Below are 23679 nucleotides of genomic sequence, written 5' to 3' on the forward strand. Positions count from 1 at the left end.
GAGACACCTCTAGTGAACTGTGGACCCCGGTCCAATTCTCTTTACCGAAATACAATCTATTGCAATACTTGTTTTACTCGTTTTCTCCGCAAACAATCATCTTCCACACAATACGGTTAATCCTTTGTTACAGCAAGCCGGTGAGATTGACAACCTCACTTGTTTCGTTGGGGCAAAGTACTTTGGTTGTGTTGTGCGGGTTCCACGTTGGCGCCGGAATCCCCGGTGTTGCGCCGCACTACATCTCGCCGCCATCAACCTTCAACGTGCTTCTTGACTCCTACTGGTCCGATTAAACCTTGGTTTCTTACTGAGGGAAACTTGCCGCTGTGCGCATCACACCTTCCTCTTGGGGTTCCCAACGGACGCGTGTCGAACGAAAAGACAATACGTCAACCACGCGCATCACTTCACAAAAAAAAGCCCTTCCGGCACCCCGAAAATGGAAAAACCATCGCCCGTGGTTCGGATTGGAAATCCGCGACCGGGGCCTTGCTTCCCATCCTAAGGCCCACGCACGTGCCAAATATGGCCTCGTTCCGACAAACTATGTGGTGAAACGGGCCGTTTCCTACTCATTTCCCCTAAAAGCCATAGAACTCCGGACGAGATAGCCCCGTTCGTGAAGGGTTCTCCAAGATAATTGCCGTATCCCAGTTCCGTCTTTTGCGGTGGTTACTAGGACACATAAAATGACGCCACGCGGCTCCGCTCGATTTTTGGCTCCGTTTGCTTTGCCAACCGCGCAAAACGGGGCCGCCGGGACATGCGGTATGGCCGTACGGGCGCGCGCGTGCACCCGTCCGCCAACGCGCGAAACGGAAAACATTTAGCACATAAAATGACGCGTCCTAGACCTAAAAACATTTTTCCCTCCATTTATTGAGCGAAGGAAAGTGTCGCCCCGGTTCAAATCCGGACAGTTTCCGGCGGATTCGGCGGGGCACGGCGAGGAAGCGGGTGGGATTCCCGGATGGCTTCCGCGCGCATATGGCATGTGATAGGTGGTGCGTAGGAGGTATCCTACCGCTGCGCGGAGGTCCCGCGCGATACCGAAATGCGCGCCATGTAGCCGCTTCACAAAAAAGCCCTTCCGGCACCCCGAAAATGGAAAAACCGTCGCCCGTGGTTCGGATTGGAAATCCGCGACCGGGGCCTTGCTTCCCATCCTAAGGCCCACGCACGTGCAAAATATGGCCTCGTTCCGACAAACTATGTGGTGAAACGGGCCGTTTCCTACTCATTTCCCCTAAAAGCCATAGAACTCCGGACGAGATAGCCCTGTTCGTGAAGGGTTCTCCAAGATAATTGCCGTATCCCAGTTCCGTCTTTTGCAGTGGTTACTAGGACACATAAAATGACGCCACGCGGCTCCGCTCGATTTTTTGGCTCCGTTTGCTTTGCCAACTGCGCAAAACGGGGCCGCCGGGACATGCGGTATGGCCGTACCGGGCGCGCGCGTGCACCCGTCCGCCAACGCGCGAAACGGAAAATATTTATCACATAAAATGACGCGTCCTAGACCTAAAAACATTTTTCCCTCCATTTATTGAGCGAAGGAAAGTGTCGCCCGGTTCAAATCCGGACCGTTTCCAGCGGATTCGGCGGGGCACCGCAGGAAGCGGGTGGGATTCCCAGATGGCTTCCGCGCGCATATGGCATGTGATAGGTGGTGCGTAGGAGGTATCCTACCGCCGCGCGGAGGTCCCGCGCGATACTGAAATGCGCGCCATGTAGCTGCTTCACAAAAAAAAAGCCCTTCCGGCACCCCGAAAATGGAAAAACCGTCGCCCGTGGTTCGGATTGGAAATCCGCGACCGGGGCCTTGCTTCCCATCCTAAGGCCCACGCACGTGCAAAATATGGCCTCGTTCCGACAAACTATGTGGTGAAACGGGCCGTTTCCTACTCATTTCCCCTAAAAGCCATAGAACTCCGGACGAGATAGCCCTGTTCGTGAAGGGTTCTCCAAGATAATTGCCGTATCCCAGTTCCGTCTTTTGCAGTGGTTACTAGGACACATAAAATGATGCCACGCGGCTCCGCTCGATTTTTTGGCTCCGTTTTCTTTGCCAACTGCGCAAAACGGGGCCGCCGGGACATGCGGTATGGCCGTACCGGGCGCGCGCGTGCACCCGTCCGCCAACGCGCGAAACGGAAAATATTTATCACATAAAATGACGCGTCCTAGACCTAAAAACATTTTTCCCTCCATTTATTGAGCGAAGGAAAGTGTCGCCCCAGTTCAAATCCGGACAGTTTCCAGCGGATTCGGCGGGGCACCGCAGGAAGCGGGTGGGATTCCCAGATGGCTTCCGCGCGCATATGGCATGTGATAGGTGGTGCGTAGGAGGTATCCTATCGCCGCGCGGAGGTCCCGCGCGATACTGAAATGCGCGCCATGTAGCCGCTTCACAAAAAAAAGCCCTTCCGGCACCCCGAAAATGGAAAAACCGTCGCCCGTGGTTCGGATTGGAAATCCGCGACCGGGGCCTTGCTTCCCATCCTAAGGCCCACGCACGTGCCAAATATGGCCTCGTTCCGACAAACTATGTGGTGAAACGGGCCGTCGGGACATGCGGTATGGCCGTACCGGGCGCGCGCGTGCACCCGTCCGCCAACGCGCGAAACGGAAAATATTTATCACATAAAATGACGCGTCACACTTGTACATATATGTTAGGGGCAGATGCAAGTTTTCCAACAATTCTGACGCTCCGGTGATCTGTATCTTGGGAAACCCTAGGGCGGGGACCCCGTAGATCTACCCTCCGTGCGAGAGTTTACCAATGTAATTTTTTACTTGTTTTGGTTTATTTATGACATATGTACATGGAAACCATAGGTTGGGCATACTTCACCATAAAATAGGCTCCATTTGAGCCGTGGCGAGAGTTTCCACATACAGATCCTGGATTTTACCAAGTGTTAGCCCATGTATGCGGAAATCGTCAACAACGGGTACATCCAAGGTTAGCCAAACCTTACATCACACTTGTACACATATGTTATGGGCATATGCAAGTTTTCCAGCCGATTCCGACGATCCGATGGTCTGTATCTTGAAAAAACCCTAGGGCGGGGACCCCGCAGATCTACCCCTATAGCTTTCTCCGTGTGAGGGTTTACCAATGGACTTTTTTACTTGCTTTGGTTTGTTTAGGACATATGTATATGGAAACCATAGGTTGGGCATACTTTACCATAAAATAGGCTCTGTTTGAGCCGTGGCGGGAGTTTCCACATACGGATCCCGCATTTCACCAAGTGCTAGCCCATGTATGCGGAAATCGTCAACGCCGGGTACATGCAAGGTTAGACAAACCTTACATCACACTTGTACACATATGTTAGGGACAAATGCAAGTTTTCAAGCGATTCCGACGCTCCGGTGATCTCGTATCTTGGGAAACCCTAGGGCGGGGACCCCGCAGATCTACCCCTATAGCTTTCTCCGTGCGAGGGTTTACCAATGGATTTTTTTATTTGCTTTGCTTTGTTTAGGACATATGCACATGGAAACCATAGGTTTGGAATGAAATAGGCCCCGGATGAGCCGTAGCAGGAGTTTCCACATACATATCCTGGATTTTACCAAGTGTGGGCCCATGTATGCGGAAATCGTCAACGCCGGGTACATGCAAGGTTAGACAAACCTTACATCACACTTGTACACATATGTTAGGGACAAATGCAAGTTTTCAAGCGATTCCGACGCTCCGGTGATCTGTATCTTGGGAAACCCTAGGGCGGGTACCCTGTAGATCTACCCCTATAGCTTTCTCCGTGCGAGGGTTTACCAATGGATTTTTTTATTTGCTTTGCTTTGTTTAGGACATATGCACATGGAAACCATAGGTTTGGAATGAAATAGGCCCCGGATGAGCCGTAGCAGGAGTTTCCACATACAAATCCTGGATTTTACCAAGTGTCGGCCCATGTATGCGGAAATCGTCAACGCGGGGTACATGCAAGGTTAGACAAACCTTACATCACACTTGTACACATATGTTAGGGACAAATGCAAGTTTTCAAGCGATTCCGACGCTCCGGTGATCCGTATCTTGGGAAACCCTAGGCCGGGGACCTTGCAGATCTACCCCTATAGCTTTTTTCGTGCGAGGGTTCACCAATGGATTTTTTAATTTCTTTGCTTTGTTTAGGACATATGCACATGGAAACCATAGGTTTGGAATGAAATAGGCCCCGGATGAGCCGTAGCAGGAGTTTCCAGCGATTCGGACGCTCCGGTGGTTTGTATCTAGGGAAACCCTAGGGGGCGGGGACCCCGCAAATCTACCCCTAGGGTTAGGGTTAGGGTTAGAGTTAGGGTTAGCAATGGACTTTTTTCCTTTGTTTTAGGACATATGTACATCGATAGCGGATGTTGGGCCTACTGGATCCCGTCGACCCGTCTACGAAGAGCGTCACTCGTGGGATCTACATAAGCCATCTACCATTTTTTTCTTTAAAAAAGTAACTATTTTTACATAATTCATACTAGTACATAAATAAAACAAACATAATATAAAGTTAATGACCAAAAAGAAAAAAAGAAAAAAAATGTATGCCGAGGGTGGCCGTCGGCATAGGTGGGTGATGCCCTATGCCGAGGGTGGCCCTCGGCGCCTCGCTGACGCCGTGACCGGGCCGTCACGGCCGGAGCGGGACCGGAGCAGATGCTCGTGCTACGCCGACGGCCTTGGGTACGCCGAGGGTGGCCGTCGGCGTATCCGTCTCTACGCCGAGGGGATGTCTACGCCGAGGGGCTCTTTGGGCCGCTGCCCTGGACCGGACGTACGCCGACGGCCCCGACATTTGGCCGTCGGCGCATCGCGCCATTCCCGTAGTGGCCAACTATTTATGGAGGTGGCACGGCAACTCTGAAACGGACGCACACCCACCTGTTTCTTCCATACCGGCTCTTGTAAGATTCGGATTGGCCGTACGAGCGCGCGAGCATGTAACATACTGAGGTAATGCTCCGGGCGCTCCTAGAAAACATAAGATGACTATATCATATTCAGGGCACCTCTAATGGAGACATAAACGGATGTCGAAAGTGGTCGTGCATGTTCGTTTGCGTTGTTTCACGGATAGGAAAATGGTCATTTTCACCCCACGTTCATTTGTGCTACTGTGCTAGGGATGTCTCCAGTGAACCGACGCATAAATATTTTTACCTATTTTTCTTTCTTTTTCATTTAACCATAGGTAGAAATATTACACAAACTACTACATAGTTTGGAACATGATTTCAAAATTGCAGAAAAGAAGACCTCAATTAGTGTTGGACTCGTTGGTTTCGTTCTTTCACTGCCAAGAAAGAACACTCTCAGACACCCAGCCACCCAACTAGAAAATCCAACTGGATTTTTTTATCCTATATTCTTAGATGTGCAGGAAGAACATCTAGAAACATACACTAGTGGCTTTAATTCACCGGTGGCCATTTTCGCTGCAAAGAAAAAACAATCGACTAGCCCTAGCTGTCGATGTCCGACTTGTCCGCGTAGTAGTGTCTGTGGTAGGATGTCTTATCGAACACCTTGATAATCATATTGCCTTCGTCTTTGTAGAGGAAGGTGAGCAGGCAGCCAGCCTCGAGGTTGTAGGCGTGTGCGAACTTGTCCCACCCGGTGTGCAGGTACATCTTGCCCTGCCCGTCGAACAAGACCTCGATAGGCCTCATGTAGAAGCCGCACATGGCCTCCGCAGCTGCAACTCGGCCGGCTCGGCACCGTCGACGAACTCAGCCAACTTGTCTGGTAGCCGCTTGATGCCGAGTGGGTCCTCGTCGATGCGAAGGATCAACTCGAAGCACCTCGCCTCCTCTGAAGACGAGGACGGCGTAGGCGACGACGAGAGGTGGGGTGATGCTGCTCCAGCACGGCGGCCCCGGCCGCGGCGACCGCGACCGCGCCCGCGGCCTCAACCGCCTCGGCAGCCACCTAGACCAGCCATGGATTTCCTCGAGGGCTTGTGGGGATGAGGCAGCCGAGCACGCGCCTCTCTTTATATATGCCGGAGGCAGCCGAGGGGCGTGATATGCGTGCCATTGCTATATACTTTGTTGCCAGAGGTGGGCGGCGGCCACTTGACAGGCGAGACAATGCCATTAACATGATGCAGACTGCCGAAGCGACGCCTCGTCAGCAGTACTAACGCCACTGAGAAGACGCCTCGAGGCAGGGTCGCTGCCAGGTGGGCCCGACGAAACGTCCATCCAGGCGAGAGAGTCACGCGTCGGGGCCGTGTTACATTCACATAGACGCGTCGAAGACACATATTTAATTCACGTTTGCGTTTTCATAGACAATCTAGTCATTATAAGTCGAGTTGTGTGTCTCATAAAGGCGGAATATTCATTCAGTGGGAGGCGACGTTCCCGTTGACAGCGAGGCGCCTGTGGTGACTTCGTCAATTTCAAGATCCAATCCGTCGGCTCAGTCTTCCGAAGGTGCTCATAGGGGTAGGGTGTGCGTGTGTGCGTTCATATGGGTGAGTGTATGCGCGTGTATGTGAGCGTCTGCGTTTGTACTGTGTTTCTCAAAAAAAAAAAAGTCGAGCCGCTAGGCAGATGTATTTCTCGACCCGGCGATGATAAAAGGTCGGTTCGCAGCGTCGGCCGTGTTAAAGATGCCCTCATTTGGCCGGTTTCTATCGCATACTGTATGTGGTTGAACCTACTACAGCGATATGTTCCTCTCACGAATTAAACACGAGCGTGACTGAACTCTCGCTAACTCCCACCTGGATTGAACCTATGGTAATAGCACATTGACACTTCTGCCCCTAGGTTGGGTACGTATCTACACAATACCTAACTCTATTTTTTATATCCATAAGAATGCTTATTATGAATGAATTATTCCAAACGAAAATAAAGAATTCAAGTTTGCATTTTTAACTAACATAAAATACATCCTACTGGATACATTCCGTAAGGAAAAACAAGCAATCTATTCCCTAAGAAACCTTAAAGATTATGTAATGCTTACTCTCAGACTTCTTGTGTATATAGTTTTTCTTTGCGAATAGAACTAAAAGAAACATCAAACAATACAAAGTATTCCAAGAACAATAAAAATTACAATGAAAATCTTGAGATGCCTTCATCTTCAACCTCCATACCGTGTTGACGGCGCACTGCCGCTGCCGCTCCTCCCTGAGTCAGCCTAACGTTGTTGGTTGCTAACGGGAAGTCGCCGAACAGGTCAAGAAGACCACATCTATCCCGGGGGCAAAGAAGACGAAGAAAAAACCACTGATGAAGCTCCATGGAGATCCGGGGATCCTTCGAGCTAGAAGTCCCCGAGAACCACACCACTCCCACAAACTTCTGGATGTCGCCGTCGAGATGGGGATGAAGCCGGGGATACTTTATTGGAGAAGACACCACCGTCGCCATCTGAGCGCCGCCACACCAAACCTTAACCCTAAAACCAAAAAAATGGAGCCCTCCCACCACCGGAGACCGAGATCCACCCCGCATCCATTGCCCGAAGGCCACCGAATAGGGGCCGATCGGCGGTGCCAATAAGAGGCGGCCGGGAACAGAAGCCGCCTTCTTGATCGCCCGTGAGAGGAGACGACAATGTTTATTTTTTTGTGTATATGCTAGTAATATTATTATTTTTGTTTCACTCTATATCTTCCGATTCTTATCCAATGACCCGGGGCACAATATTCAGCATGAGAAGTAATTTTTTCATCATGTACCCTTATATGTAAATCAAGAATCTAGTACCACGACCGATAATTGCACTTTTGCCCTTCTATCTTCCTCGGTGATCGAGCACCTGGCCACCAGATTCCTCTCTCGTGTCCTAGATCGATTCACTGCCGAACATTTTTTTTTAGATCAACAAGGATCTCTCCCTAGCTCCAATTCATTGAAAAGAAGCCAAGTCTTTTACAGGGAAAGGAAAACAAAGTTCACTACTAAAACCTGGAAAGAAAAGCATCCTAAGATTTTGGTTTTTGTGACCTAAATTTTCATTTTGCTGGAGGAGTAACTGCCATCCCAGCCACTCCAGAAATATCAAAAGAATGAAAAGGACACCACAGCTTACATTAAAGCGGGACATAAGAGGGTAAAACAACTATTTTGGCTACCGCTCAAAGGAGGACAATGCTCCAAAAATGAAATTTGCTCCTACACTCCACGACACCTTGGAAACATTCCACTGGTTTTGGTCACATCACCACATGGATCTTGTGAGATTCACCAGGATTGTCCAGGAGATACGTCAGTATCGCCCATCCTTCGAGGCTCGAGTTCCAGGTGGAGATCCTGTCGAAGGAGGGGCATCTCACCCCACTGGGAGGCATAGTGGAGCTTTCAAATTGGCCAGCAGTAGGTCCATGAATTGAGCGCTTTTTCCATTTTCTAGATCCTTCAAAGGTTTCTTCCTATCTCGAAGGCGAAAGAAAACCACTCGCCACACCTGTTTCACATTAATCCATGTAGTCTTGTTAAACACAAGGTTATTTCTATTCAGCCATAAACCCCACAGCACAGCAGGGGAAACTACATTAAAATGCATGAATTTTTTTGTTACAAAGCCATTTAGATGCAATGGATTCGAAATTAGATACATGCACATCAAAAACCTCTTCAAATAGATCCCAGAGGACTCTAGCAACAATACAATCAACCATCAGATGATGTACTATCTCAAATTCAATACACATATCACATTTCATAGGTTTTGGCATACCTCTAGCTCTTAGATTATCTCTGGTCATGATTTTGTTCTGGGAGAAGAGCCAGAGGAAAACTTGAATCCTGGGGGGATTTTTGAGTTTCCACACAACAGGTAAATAGACATGAATAATCCCTCTAAAATTGATTATAGCATAAAGAGAACTAGAGGAATAAACCCCAGAAGAGTTGTATTTCCTGGGAGAAAGAAATGGTTCTAGCAATCTCTAGTAATTCATACCACTGACTCATCATATCATCAATAAAAGTCCTTCTAAAATTACCCATGATTTCACGGCCATCCCAAATCTCAAAAATGGTTTTATTTTGTTGATTAAAACAAAATACAAGTCCCAAAATTGAGTAGCTAAAGGAGAATTGCCAAACCAAATATCTTCCCAAAATTTTGTAGATCTACCATTACCGACTTGTCATTTATATCCAAATTTTACTGCCTTTGATGCCCACATAACCCCTTTCCAAAAAGTGGAAGGTTGGAGGTCATGGCATGATAATATATTCGGATTCTTTGTATTATATTTAGCATCTAGAACTTTTCTCCATAGTGCTCTTTCACTCTGGATGTATCTTTTAATCCAAGAACCAGTTAAACAGATATTTAAATCTTGCAAGTTTGGGATTCCCAAACCTCCAAAATCTTTTTTCATACAGATGGACGCCAATTAGCTAAGTGAATCTTGTGATTTCCCTCTTCATCATTCCACATTAAGTTAGCCATCTGTGTATCTATTAAGTGTAAAGGCTACTTGGGGAATTTAAAAAAGGAAAGCAAATAAATGGGAATACTAGCTAGGTATGCTTGGATAAGAATTCTTTTGGCAGCAGACGAAATAAGTTTTCCTCTCCACCCAGTAATTCTTTTGAGAATATTTTCTATAAGAGGCTGTAAATCTTCCCTTCTAAATCTATCATAATCTAAAGGAATACCTAAGTATTGGAATTTTCCCATGACACATTGGAATATGTCAAGGAAAGATTGTGTTTCTGACAACATCACATGGCCTCAATGTTACTCAACACATAGCAGTAATTTATCTGTAGTTTAACTGAGAGAGAAACCAATATGCAACGGTGGCTGGACATCGGCATGATTTTATAGCTGGAGAGCAACATTAGCTGGGCTTTTTTTTAGATAATAGGTAAAGGATTCCCCAAATTTAACTTAATAAAGCCCTGATTAGTTCACAGGATTACAAGGATTACATAATCAATGTTGGGGATACCAACTCATGGTACAACATAAGGTCACACTGACCAAACAGTACATCAGAAAGATAAACAAGGATAGATAGCTAGGTAAGACAGCGGCAAGAACACTTAAGGACCAACAGGTGTCGAAGCATGCGTGTGCCTCTGCGCGAGGTCCTTAGCTTTTAGACATCTCCCACGGGGTGACGCATTTTTATGTCCGTTTGCGTCGCGTACAGACAAAAAAATTGTCAGCATGTCCACATGTGCCTGTCCCTTCTTTAGCGGCAAAGACGCATTTTTTGACCGTAAGGACATGCCATGCACTGATTAGAGGAGAAGAGAGAGAGAGAGAAACATTTCATTTGTGTGGTGTGAAGTGGTCAGCACATGGGCCTACCCTATATTAAAGGAGGAGAGAGAAGGGGCCATGCAGCCAAATGGATGAAAACGGACGCGCAGACGCATTCCTGACACATATTTGGTCCACGTTTACGTCAGTACGGACGTTACTGACGTTTTACGTCTAGCCGCTGGTGCGCGTTTTTTATCCCCAAAAAAAAACGTCCGTTTGGATCATCCCGTTGGAGATGGCCTTAGAAGTGGGCGCCAGTGTTGCATTTGATGGGCTGAAAGAGAGACAGAGAGCTCCAGATGGAACGAGTAAGATACAGGTGCGCTGTGCTGTGTGACGAACGTGTTTCGTGCCCGTCAAGCTGGAAACTGAAATGGACGGGATGCACACTCCTCTGAATCTGCACATAGTAATGTAGTGCTCTCGCTCCGTGTCTCAACTTTCAAAGCAAGTAGTACATGGTTCTTTTCTTCTAAAGCAACCAGAATAAACGCCGACTTTTACTAAAAGGCAAATTGAAATGAAAGTTACAAAGGCTGCACCATATTATATTATTTTAGGTGGAACACACTGAAAACCTCTAAAAATACACACAGTGGCTACGCCTAGTCGTGTGCGACGAACCAAAATAAACCACCGGTGATGGGCCATTGATTAGACCTGGGCTATTTCTTTCTAGGTTGGGCTTTGAAAGCCAGGGCCGCAAAGTTTGACCAAATATATAGAAACATTAATATTTGTAATCGAACTATCATTAAAAATATTTCTATGTAGCACATAATGTATATATTTGATCAATCCTTATAAAGTTTGACTTCATTTGGAAACTAATAGACACTATATTCTAGCATAGTGGGGATATTGATTAGGTCAGGTGCTTCGATTTCCATAATTTTTCTACCAAAAATCTTGGGTGCGTTCTGTGAAATTACGCTGCATTTTTTGTACCTATCGTGTACACCCCATTGTCTAGATTCTGGTGATGGTTTCTAGGATGTTTGAGACGCGGTGGCTACCGCTGATCGTGGCAGCCGGTCGGTGAACTCTACGAGTTGTGTCGAGTTATTTAACCTAAATATTGCTTCTATCCAGTTATGGTTGATCAACTTCTGTATGGTCCCCTATTCTTTCTCCTGAAGATCTCGAAGAGCTCGAAGCATGTACATTTATGTACTCCCTCCGATTCATATTAATTGACTTCAATATGGATGTATCTAGAACTAAAATGTGTCTAGATACATCCACATTAGAGTCAATTAATATGGACCGGAGGGAGTACCAAATTCATCCTATTCATATATCACAAAAAGTACAACGATTTTTAATGAAATGAGGGGAAAGCATTTTCTCTAAAAAAAGCAATGACCGATTTTTTTAATTACAAATCCATATGAATTCATTTGGTGTACTCTCGTACAAACATAATGCCATATGTATCGCGCACAAATATACCATGAAAATATATCACTAAACTCTATGATATACCTTGTTTATGTCATGGCAAGCGTTATATGGGATCGGCGGGCCACCTTCTCTGCCAATGAGGCTTTGTCGCCCGAATTTCAGCTGTGATTCCAATGATGATTTTCGATCCAATTTGCTATAGAACGATTATCAAACTACGAAAGAGTGGTAGCTTGATGTGTGGGTATCAGAAAAAAAATCCATCCCTTTCGAATAATGCGACACGGTTACTATGTTGATGTTAACACAATGGCAAATTCAGAACAAGCTGAATGCTCAGATTCTTTGGTACACATCGACACTAATATCCATAATTTTGGGGCATATTAAAAAGCATGCCACGGCGTGAGTCCTCGAAAGATCCAAACAATTATGAATTATACTACTAAGAGAATAACTATTTTCCCTTTTATCTCAAAGACACCTAACTGTGTCTTTGCCTTTGTATTTGCACACTCCCCTTGCTTAATTCATGAAAGAGCTTTGGTTCGATACGCCCCTTTGAAAATATTATAACCTTTTGTACATACCGGTGTTTGAGATTAGAATTTTCCTCTTTAGATTTGACCAATGATGTGCATGCCCTAAGTTCCTAACTATTTACTCCAAAAGAAATTACGAGATATAAAGAAATGCATGCATCATATTTTTCTTCATGCTAGCGATATCCGTTAGACTTTAGAACTCCCACCATTCACTATTATGTGTTTTTGCATGCTAAATTAGATTGCTAAAACACATGATATTATGGAACATAGGAAGTACTATTGTGAGAGGAAACCTTGAGATAGCATAAAATTTTAATTAATTTTTGATAATTGATTGTGTATGAAAATACCATTTCCCTGTGATCTCAAGGTGTATCGAATGACGGCCCTTGATGAGAAAGGGAAAATCTTTTGACGCCATTCTAAAAACAAAGCAGCCAGCCACCAGGTACGAGTTGACTTCAAAATATTTAGGTTGAATAAAGGCCGGTACGAGTTGATGACTCATGGTTAGAAAAATAAATCTGATTACAGGAAAAAGCTGAAATCGACACATCGATGCCTCCCGATTGGCGATGCCATAGCAGATGCAAGCAATTGAAAACATTCAAGAATGTATATATTAACCAAAACATTAATGTGATAGTACTTGATGAAATAATTTGATGGAAGAGCAGTTTTCAAAATGTCAATGATAATATAGAAATGTTCCATAGCAATCTCGCGCGGGCACTATGCTAAATTAGTAAACCATTGAAAGTAATATGGTAGTAAAAATAATTCTAAATTAGGGACTAGCTTCATATATGACATGCGAATAAGATAGGTTGAGAACGTTGTAAGCGGGCGAGATAAAACAAACCACCATGGTAGATGGGTCGATGTCCCCCGATCGGAAAAAGCTATCATTCTCAAACTCAAAACCGAGTCTGTTTTTTATTTTGAGAACTATTCATCATTAATTGACCCGTGGCAACGCATGGCTATTGTGCTAGTAAGTGTTTATTCGATAGCGTCTTTTGAAGATGCTGATGAAAAGGGGTAAAGCTTTTGATGCTGTTTTGTAGGATGCCACACTTATAGTTATTCTTTTGAAAGAAGTAGTTACAATAGGTTAATGAGCCAAGGCTCCGTCGACACCGTTTCGCTACATTCTTGATTGCATATGCATGATAATGATCTCATTCGCTAGCCATGGACAATAGTGAATTGTCCTAGCACTGCAACTTTAGCTTACCACCATACTCTTCAAGGAGCTCGGACGCATCGATAGCATCCTTAAGTGTGGCATCGAGGTCTCTATCGGCAACGAACACAAACTTCTTCCTGGTCTTTTCATCTATGAACGGGTACACCACTTTCCACGCAGCCATGAACATGTACGGCACATGAATTAGGAACACCCGCCCTAACCGCTCTGGGTAATAACTTTGCATGATTTCCAACCCCATCAGGTACCCACGGATGTCGCAGTTCGAGTACCCCCACCCGCCCAGGTCTATCACCGCCGCAAACTTCTCCTGCCCCACCGGCAGCCTACAACAATTCAAACAAACCCGTCAATTAATCAATTGATCAAACAACTATGTTAGCCATCTTGGGTGCATGTAATCAATGGATCCATATGGATACCTGGTGCATATTTTGTCTAGGACATAGGTAACGTAGAGCTTCAGCTCCTCAAAGTCGCGCCGGACCGGGAAATGGCGTGCAGCGTAGAGATACACCAAGGGGCGGCCTAGGCGATCAAAACCCTTCATGCAGTCCCTGTTCTTCGCGATCTCGCCACGAACCTCATCATCTGAAATGAATCCGTGTGGTTTGGTGGAGCGTTTCCAGGAGAGGTATTGAAGGAGCATGGATGTTGCCTTGCTTATGTTGTGGTCCCGAGCTCGAAGGAACCGACGCAATGCAAAGTCATCCTCTTCCTGCACACGTGGGATGACAATAGAGCATCAAATGGATAGTTTTTTTTAGAAACGCAGTACAAACGTAGACGTACGCTCACATACACGAGCATATATACACTCACCCTATGCACACACACACACACGCACACCCTACCCCTATGAGCACCTTCGGAAGACTAAGCTGGCGAATTGTATATTGAAATTGACGAAGTCACCACAGACGTCTTGCTGTCGATGGGAACGTCGCCTCCCACTGAATGAATATTCCATCTTTATGAGACACACAAATGTTAAACATGAGGTTTGAACTATGATGGGCTGAGTATACAACCATCCTCATAGCCACCCAACTTCAGGTTGGTTCTCGATCATCAAATGGATCGTTGCCCATGTGTACTATATATATACATGGTTTCACGGCAAGTTTTATAAAGACAATTGTTGTTTTCACAGGATGCATGAGTCATTTCTCAATTATTCTATAACCAGTTAACCACCGAGCAAGAGATGGGCAGATGAACCCAACGGTCCTCACGTGTTTCTAAGAAAGTGGGTATAGTACAGTACTCTACTACTAAGTCAATTATAATCTGGAGGATTTTTTTCAGGAAATCGGGGGGGAATTAGCTTTGGCGACCAGATAGATCTTGATCAGGCGGCGTTTGTGAAGTGGCCACTATGGGCGTGGTAGACAGTCAGGAGAGACTAGTTGAGGAGTAAATTACATATAGGTACCACTTTTGGGGCAACGGTTACGAGTAGGTACCAACTCTGGTAATTTTATCAAGTAAGTGCAATTTCTGGGGCAGCTTGTAACAAATAGAGAAATTCTGGAGTTGATAGTGAATTAAGTACGCGGACCTACTTGTCAGCTAACGTCCGTCTGCCAGCCGTGCATGCGTGCTTGCCACTTCCGTTTGGAGCTTGTGCATGAGGCCGGTAGTATTTTTTCTGGACGCGGAGCTTGTGCACGTTCAGCGTCCATGCGCGCCGCCGCACCAACGCCCCCGCGCGCCACCGCATGTGCTGCAACAGCACGCGACTGTCCAGCGCCCACGCTCGCTACCGCCTGCGCCGCACCAGCGCCCGCCCAGTGCGCGCCGCCGCCGTGCATGTGGCTGCCCAACGCTGCAGCAGCACCCGCACCGCCGTCCACGCCGCACCGGGGCTGCAGCCTGCCCTGCTCCAGCGCCCACGCCGCCGCCCGTGCCCCACCAGCGCACGCGCCCGTACATCGCCCACGCGCGCCTCCCGCGCGGCTCATGTGCCCCCGCGCGCCGCCTGCACCGCTGCAGCGCATCTTGGCCTGCAGCGAGGTGGGGGAGGCCGCGCTCGGCGCGGCGAGCATCTTAGCCGACAGCACGGCGAGGTGGCGGAGGCCGTACGTGGCGGCAGGGCCCCAAAGCGACAACATGCCACCGTGGGCTTTGGCGGCAACGCCTGTCGCCAGCTTCGGTGGCGGCACGGTAGCGAGCGATGGACCGAGGAGCTGGGCCATGCTGCCATAGTAGGTGGCGGCAGGTAAACGTGGTAGGGTGCCTCCACCGGCGCCAACGGCAGGTGAGCGTGGTGTCGCGTCCGACCTGCGCGCGCACACACACCAGCGAGATCACAGGCTCGCAGCGAGGGCGACCATGACGCGACCAAGACCAAGCAAGCCAAGAAAAGAAGAGATCGGCCATGGCGAGCGTGTGCACACTCATGTTCGTTGCCGTGTGTAGTTGTGGGCACTAGCTAGCTCTCGCTCTCACGGATGGAGGTGGAAGAAGAATCAGGGAGACAGTATAATTTTTTGGCTTTTGGCGACGAACGCCCTTGCCGCTTTCGTTTGTAAACCGGCGTTCTGCCGACCGGCCAGAGCCGCCGTCGCGATGGCTCAACCTGTGCGGCGACGAGGCCCAACCATTTGCCGGGCGAGTGCACTTGTGCGTCTGCCTGGAGAACACGGCAAGCGACATGCGGGCGACGTCGAAGCAGCTATCCAAGCCTCCGGTGAGCATGCTCGAGGTCGGTATCCGCGGCGCATGCATGGAGGCTCTGCTGCTGAACTCCTCGAGCGGCTTGCCATTGATCTTCTAGTATATCATGAAGGTGGCCTGCTCCTGGTGGCGAGCACGCGCGCCACCAGCTTGTTCTGAGCCTTGGTGCTCCAAGGCAGGGGTGCACCGCCCACAACACGCCCAAGCATGCATGCAAGTGCACGTGCATGGCTACAGTGTTTTTTTTTTTATTCATGCATGGCCAAAGCTGATCCGGATTCGTGCATGGCCAAAGACAGCGTCAGCTGACAAGTGGGTCCGCGTGCTTAATTCACTGTCAACTTCAGAATTGCTCTATTTGTTACAAGCTGCCCCAGAAGTTGCACTTACTTGATAAAATTACCAGAGTTGGTACCTACTCGCAACCGTTGCCCCAAAAGTGGTACCTATATGTAATTTACTCCTAGTTGAGCCACGCGAGAAGTGGAGGAGAGCAAAGAGAGTCGGACGACGGATGAGGCGTTTACCTTGGCTGCGGGGTCCTGGGCCTCAGCGACGGCCCTCAGCTCCGCCACCTTCTTCCACTCCGACACATCACCACCGCCGTGGCATCCATGGCCGCTCTCCTCAACACGACCGTCCATTCCTGTAGCAGCAGCAGCAGCAGCTGGATTGATTGGCGTCTTGATAGGAAACCAAGAGGTAATGGCGCTTTGCTTGCAGAGAGCGGGCGGGAAGATTGATTCTTATAGCTGAGAGAGAGACAAACAGATAGACAGAGAGATGAGTAAGTTGGGTATGTGCAGCACTATGGGAAAGGCTGCAATGAGTGTGGTGTTCCGTCTCCGTCTCAATCGGGTGAAGTGAAATGGACACACACCCGTTTCTCATGCACTACAGGAATGGGGCTATATGCCGAGGGCCGGGAACCCTCGGCGTAGCATGCTTTGGCCCTCGGCGTAGGCTATACCGAGGGCCGCCCTCGGCATAGCTCCTCGGCGTGTAAGTCCCTCGGCAAAGGCACTATCGCCGTCGGCGTAGCCCGGCCCTCGGCGTAGCACGCTACGCCGACGGCAAAACCCTCGGCATAGACTTTTAAAAAATTCAAATTTCCCGTTTCCAAAAAAATTCAAAAAAAAAAATATTCGAAAAAAAAAATATTTTTTCTATATGCCGACGGCAAAACCCTAGGCATAGACTTTTAAATTTTTTAAAATTTTAATTTCTTTTACACAATTTTTTCCTTTTTTTCTTTTTTTTTTCTTTTTTTTTAACTTGTTTATCTTTCACCCAATACACTTTTAACTCTAACTACACTTAATCTTATGTCAAATTACAATCATGGTTAAACTTCCCAGTCGGTCACCCATCCTCACACTACTCCAGCCTCAGCACGCTTAACTTCTTGGTTCCATTCGGATGAGCTTCCATTATAGAATTGACACCTCTTGCTGATAATAATAGCATATCAACCCTATTAACCCTTGAACCGCGATGCACACTTCTTTATTTTTGAATCCCAAACAATTACTTAAGTAGACAACAATGAATATATATAAGTAATAATAATATTGAATTCAAATAAAAATAAAAATGATTTTATTTTTTGGTCTTTTTTCTATTTAATATTGAATAATTAATATCTTTAAATCGGAAAATCAAAATTCCACAAATAATATGTCTAAATCGATCAGAAAAATGAGACGAATCTAAATATAACATACATATCATCATTTGAACCTAAAAATTAGAGGAATCCAAATATGACGCCCAATTTGCCATGTGGCCAAAACAGCCCCCTCGCGAGATGCGAAATGGCCGTATCGGCGGGCTGGTGCACCGTTCGCCAACACGCTAAACGGACAAAAATTAGCACATAAAGTGATGTGTTATAGACATAAAAACATTTTTTGCGGAATTTATTGAGCGACGGAAAGTGTACCCCTAGTTCAAATCCGGTCAGTTTCCAGCGGGTTCGGCGGGACACCGCAGGAAGCCGCATGGATTCCCAGATAGCTAGCGCGCACATATGGCATGTGATATGTGGTGCGAAGGCGGTGTCCTACCACTACGCAGAGGTCTCGCGCAATACTAAAATGCGTCTTATGTAGTTCCTTCACAAAAAAACCCGTTTTGGCACCCCGAAAATGAAAAAACCATCGCCCATGGGTCGGATTGGAAATCCGCTCCCGGGGCCTTGCTTCCCATCCCAGGGACCACGCACGTGCCAAATATGGCCTCGTTCCGACAAACTATGTGGTGTCACGGGCCGTTTCCTACTCATTTGCCCTAAAAGCCATAGAACTCCGGACGTGATAGCCCTGTTTGTGAAGGATTCTCCAAAATAATTGCCGTATCCTAATTCCGACTTTTGGAGTGGTTACTAGGACACATAAAATGACGCCATGCGGCTCCGCGGGATTTTCTGACTTTGTTTAAATTGTCATTTGGCCAAAAGGGGCCCCCACGGAGATGCGGTATGGCCGTACCGGGCGCGCTGGTGCACCCGTTTACCATCGCGCTAAACGGACAAAAATTAGCACATAAACTGATATGTCATAGACCTAAAAACAATTTTTGCGGAATTTATTGAGCGACGGAAAGTGTAGCCCTAGTTCAAATCCGGTCACTTCCCAGCGGATTCGGCGGGACACCGCAGGAAGCCCCATGGATTCCCAGAGAGCTAGCGCGCACATATGGCATGTGATATGTGGTGCGAAGGCGGTGTCCTACCACTACGCGGAGGTCTCGCGCAATACTAAAATGCGTCCCATGTAGCTGCTTCACAAAATAAACCCGTTTTGGCACCCCGAAAATGAAAAAACCATCGCCCATCGGTCGGATTGGAAATCCGCTCCCGGCGCCTTGCTTCCCATCCCAGGGACCACGCACATGCCAAATATGGCCTCGTTCCGACAAACTATGCGGTGTCACGGGCCGTTTCCTACTCATTTGCCCTAAAAGCCATAGAACTCCGGACGTGATAGCCCTGTTTGTGAAGTGTTTTCCAAAATAATTGCCGTATCCTAATTCCGACTTTTGGAGTGGTTACTAGGACACATAAAATGACGACATGCGGCTCCGCGGGATTTTCTGACTTTGTTTAAATTGTCATTTGGCCAAAAGGGGCCCCCACGGAGATGCGGTATGGCCGTACCGGGCGCGCTGGTGCACCCGTTCACCATCGCGCTAAACGGACAAAAATTAGCACATAAACTGATATGTCATAGACCTAAAAACAATTTTTGCGGAATTTATTGAGCGACGGAAAGTGTAGCCCTAATTCAAATCCGGTCACTTTCCAGCGGATTCGGCGGGACACCGCAGGAAGCCGCATGGATTCCCAGATAGCTAGCGCGCACATATGGCATGTGATATGGGGTGCGAAGGCGGTGTCCTACCACTACGCAGAGGTCTCGCACAATACTAAAATGCGCCCCATGTAGTTCCTTCACAAAAAAAACCTGTTTTGGCACCCCGAAAATGAAAAAACCATCACCCATGGGTCGGATTGGAAATGCGCTCCCGGGGCATTGCTTCCCATCCCAGGGACCACGCACGAGCCAAATATGGTCTCGTTCCGACAAACTATGCGGTGTCACGGGCCGTTTCCTACTCATTGCCCTAAAAGCCATAGAAATCCGGACTTGATAGCCCTGTTCGTGAAGGGTTTTCCAAAATAATTGTCGTATCCCAATTCCATCTTTTGGAGTGATTACTAGGACACATAAAATGATGCCATGCGGCTCCGCGAGATTTTCTGACTTCGTTTAAATTGCCATCTGGCTAAAACGGGAACCTGAGAACATATAAGAAAGTGATTGAATTGTTTCTATGTTAACATGTTATTTTACATGATTCAAATATGCATGATTTTGACATAAACGGATAGAGGATGTTTTTCTGAATATTTTGATACCTCATACGCATTTTTCTGACATCATATGAATTAGTTATGATTTTTACAAAATTAGACAAATTTGAAAAATAGCCTACGCCGAGGGTGGCCGTCGGCGTAGCCCTGTCTACGCCTAGGGCCAAAGATATGCCGAGGGCTGCCCTCGGCGTAGAGGTCGCTACGCCGACGGCCACGTTTCGCCGAGTGTTGAAAGGGCAGGCTGGCCTGGCCGGGCCATACGCCGACGGCCCCGACTTTTGGCCGTCGGCGTATAGCCTGGCCCTCGGCATAGCCTCCCATTCCTGTAGTCATGTCTTCAGCCAGCACTGAAATATGGATTCCCAATCGATCTGCAAATTAATACTAGTACTAAAATATAGGCATGTCCAGCTTACTAATAAGCCCATCTCCATCGAAGTTATGTGATTGACCCAATACAGCGATCTGTTCCTCTCATAAGACATGTAGGTCGCCAGCATTCATATTTCTAGTTCGAGAGATCTCCTTTTTATATATAGGGCCAGAAACTCGCATTCCATGTACTAGTACAATTAGTTATGTAAAAATTCTCCATCCTAATTAAATATGTTGCATGTGGTAAAGGCATTTCCAATTCTAGATACATACTCTCTAGTTTAAGGAAAAGCAAACAAAAAAAACACTAGATACTGACGTACATGCATCCAGTTTGGCACCTGTAGTAAATCTCGAGTGATGGAGCAAATAAAACATGTCACTGTCGGAAATAATATTCCAACAGTGAGGTGGTTGGATGCAAATTTGGTGAATGGTTCGGTTTAAATCCTTGATTGCCTACTGCCAATTTTTTGATAAAGGGTGTTTTGTTACTTAAAGTTTAAGTTTCACATGCAGCTTGCATAACTAATATAAGTACACAACCATGCCAGTCCACGAGTTACAAATATAAGTAAAGAGAAGTTCTGGGCAAAGATAAAACTTAAAAACAGCATAAGGTGAAGAAGGTCCAATCCATAGATCACGCTCCCATCCAAGTTGAAAAAATATCCATCGCCGTGTCTTTCAATCGTGTAGATACCTCCATAAAGAGATCTCGATGCTCCACACATTGTAGACATGGACGGGCACAAAGCTATTCATATCTTTACTCACCTTTCTTCTGAGTTGTCCGTGCTTGGGAGTGTTGGGGTGTGCGTATCGATGTGGCCATCCGTGGTGCTTAGAAATTTTTATTGCTTTGAAATCCAAGGACGTTTATTTCATTCTTGGCGTGATTTGTTAACCGATCACCGAGCGAAATTTGACTACGCTGCCAAATATGTTCTTCATCTGCACATCTTAGATCAAAGAGTTAGGTTCGTGCCGAAGCTCTGAAGAGCACATTGTTTTCCCTTGAAAAGTAAGAATCCCTCTCGATGGGTTATGTCTTTCTAGAAGTATCATCGTGTTGCCACATGACCGTGTTGTCAAGTTCGTGAGTAAGTTGGTTTTTTGAATTGCTAATTCTCCAAGAAACCGTACTTGATACTCTTGATTAGTTAGTTGATCTTAAACAACAACTTGGAGAGTTGAAAGACAAAATCTCTATCACAATTGTTCCTTCTCGAAGGGTTGTCTTGTTTTGTTCCTGTTGAAGTCAGGAAGTACCTCCTTTATGGATATGCCATCCTCTCCATCTATTTGAGTTTGGGCCATTGTCAAATCAAACTCAGTTCTAAGGATTATTTTGATGGTGTTTTTGCCAATGGAATTTTGCTTGATTACACTTTCATGCCCTTCGGTCCGACCAACATTTTTGCCTCGTTCAAGCAACATGTGAGTCCCTCATTGGAGTATCTTGATAAGTTCTCCTTGAGCTCATCGATGACATTCTCATTTTCTCATGTCGAAATAGGTTCATATTGAACAGTTGGCACTAATGTTGGAAACTTTTAAACAACCATCTTTGTGTTATCACGAAATATGTGTTCTAGATGCTGGAAGTGACCTTCTCTGGATCACGTGCATTTGCTGAAAGATGACGCCGTGGATCAGAGTAGAGTTCCCTTTGTTTTCCTCGGGAATCATCGCAAGTCGGTCATGCATGTTCAAAGTATTCTTGAGATGGTTGGTTGTTATCTCCATTCCTTGAAACGTTTCTCTATGCACCGTAAGCCACTGCCAGGTTTGCTCAAGAAACAGAAGAACCTTAAGAACTTCAATATCTTCTTTCATGTCCCCAACATGACTCAATTGTTTTACATTCCAAGTTCATATGCATGAAATTGCCTTTGGCAATCACAACCAATGGTATCACGCAATCTAGCTTGCTCTGTTGGAGTTTAACATTGAAGTCCATGTCTTGAGAATCTAGTAGCTTTACCTTTGTCGTAACTGTTGCAAACTTTTTATTCGGACCTTCTGAGTTTGAAATATCTTTATGCCTAACCTAAGACGAATCTCAAGGGTCAGTGATGGTTAGTGTTACTCAAGGTGTTTACATAGATCTCTTTGTACATCTGAAAAGGTTGATGTTGACGTTGACCCCATTACCCGGGAACCTTGAAACAACAAGAACAACCAATCTCCATGAGGATCTCGTGCGACTTATTCTAGGAGTTGCGCTTATGGTGTATATTTAATCCCAAAGTCCGACCTTTGATTGATGATCCATTGAAGGCTTTTCAAAATCCTAGCAATGGTTTCTAGAACGTCAATGGGAACATTAGAAGCGGAGTTGATAAATGTCTCTTGGTCAATACCTCGAAACTATTTCTCATGTGACAACAACTCTATTGGGAGAAATTTCACACCTCAGTGATATTTGGCACTTCACTAGTTAGTGCTCTTCCCCTTCCTTTTGCTTCCTTTTGTTTGTACCTGAAATTTCAATCAACTCACACGTTGAGCGAATCACCCGTCATCTTTGTTCCCCAATATTTTTAGCACGCTTCAACCATTTCATGTACCCATGCCAGAAGAGTGACTATGATTCTGAAATCCGAAGTTTCTTTGGCTGGAGAATCATTTGTGCTTCTACGAGTCATCCTCTCTAAGAGGGCCTCGTTATGGTATTAAAGGCAACTCAACTCTTCGCTGCATTGTCCCTTTGTATTCTTATCATGTGTGGAGGAAGTGCCTACCAAAATTTGAAACTTCGTTACCCCCTCTACCTTGACGTGTTTCATGTTTGTTACCTCAAGAGATGTTTTTCAACAATCCTTCCATGAGTTGACCATGCGATACTCGATCTCCTGAAGATCCATCATCCATCGTTCCAGAGTTATCCCATGTTTCCTTTAGCTCAATGAAAAAGCCTCGAAGGAAGGACAATGAAGTTCTTCATGATGTTGTGAATCAACTTCTTTCGATGAAATCAAGCTGGATGAAGAAGTTCGCTGAAGACTAGTGATGACCCACAAGTATAGGGGGTGTATCGTAGTACTTTCGATAAATAAGAGTGTCGAACCCAACGAGGAGCAGAAGGTGTTGACAAGCAGTTTCGATGAAGGATTCACTGTAAATGCTCACAGACAAGTATTCAGGGGGTTTTGATGTAACAGATGAATAAAGTACAAGTAAGTAAAACGCGAGAGAAATAATTGCAGCGAGTGGCCCAATCCTTTTTAGCACAAAGGACAAGCCGGTTTGTTTACTTATAATGACCAAACGTTCTCGAGGACACACGGGATTTTAGTCTAGTGCTTTCGCT

General features: G+C 46.4%; 1 protein-coding gene across 1 annotated transcript; it reads right to left on the reverse strand.

The window, feature by feature from the left end:
• Positions 1-13179: 13179 nt before the first annotated feature.
• LOC124682285 (phosphatidylinositol transfer protein 3-like) lies at positions 13180-16865 on the reverse strand. Its single transcript, XM_047216996.1, has 3 exons — positions 16639-16865; positions 13855-14150; positions 13180-13758 (listed from the first exon to the last, which is right to left on the reverse strand). Exons 1-3 carry the CDS (start codon positions 16753-16755, stop codon positions 13437-13439), a joined length of 735 nt encoding a protein of 244 aa, XP_047072952.1. The 5' UTR covers positions 16756-16865; the 3' UTR covers positions 13180-13436.
• Between the last annotated feature and the right edge of the window lie 6814 nt (positions 16866-23679).

Source organism: Lolium rigidum, unplaced genomic scaffold (genome assembly GCF_022539505.1).
Source record: "Lolium rigidum isolate FL_2022 unplaced genomic scaffold, APGP_CSIRO_Lrig_0.1 contig_8179_1, whole genome shotgun sequence".
Classification (NCBI taxonomy): Eukaryota; Viridiplantae; Streptophyta; class Magnoliopsida; order Poales; family Poaceae; genus Lolium; species Lolium rigidum.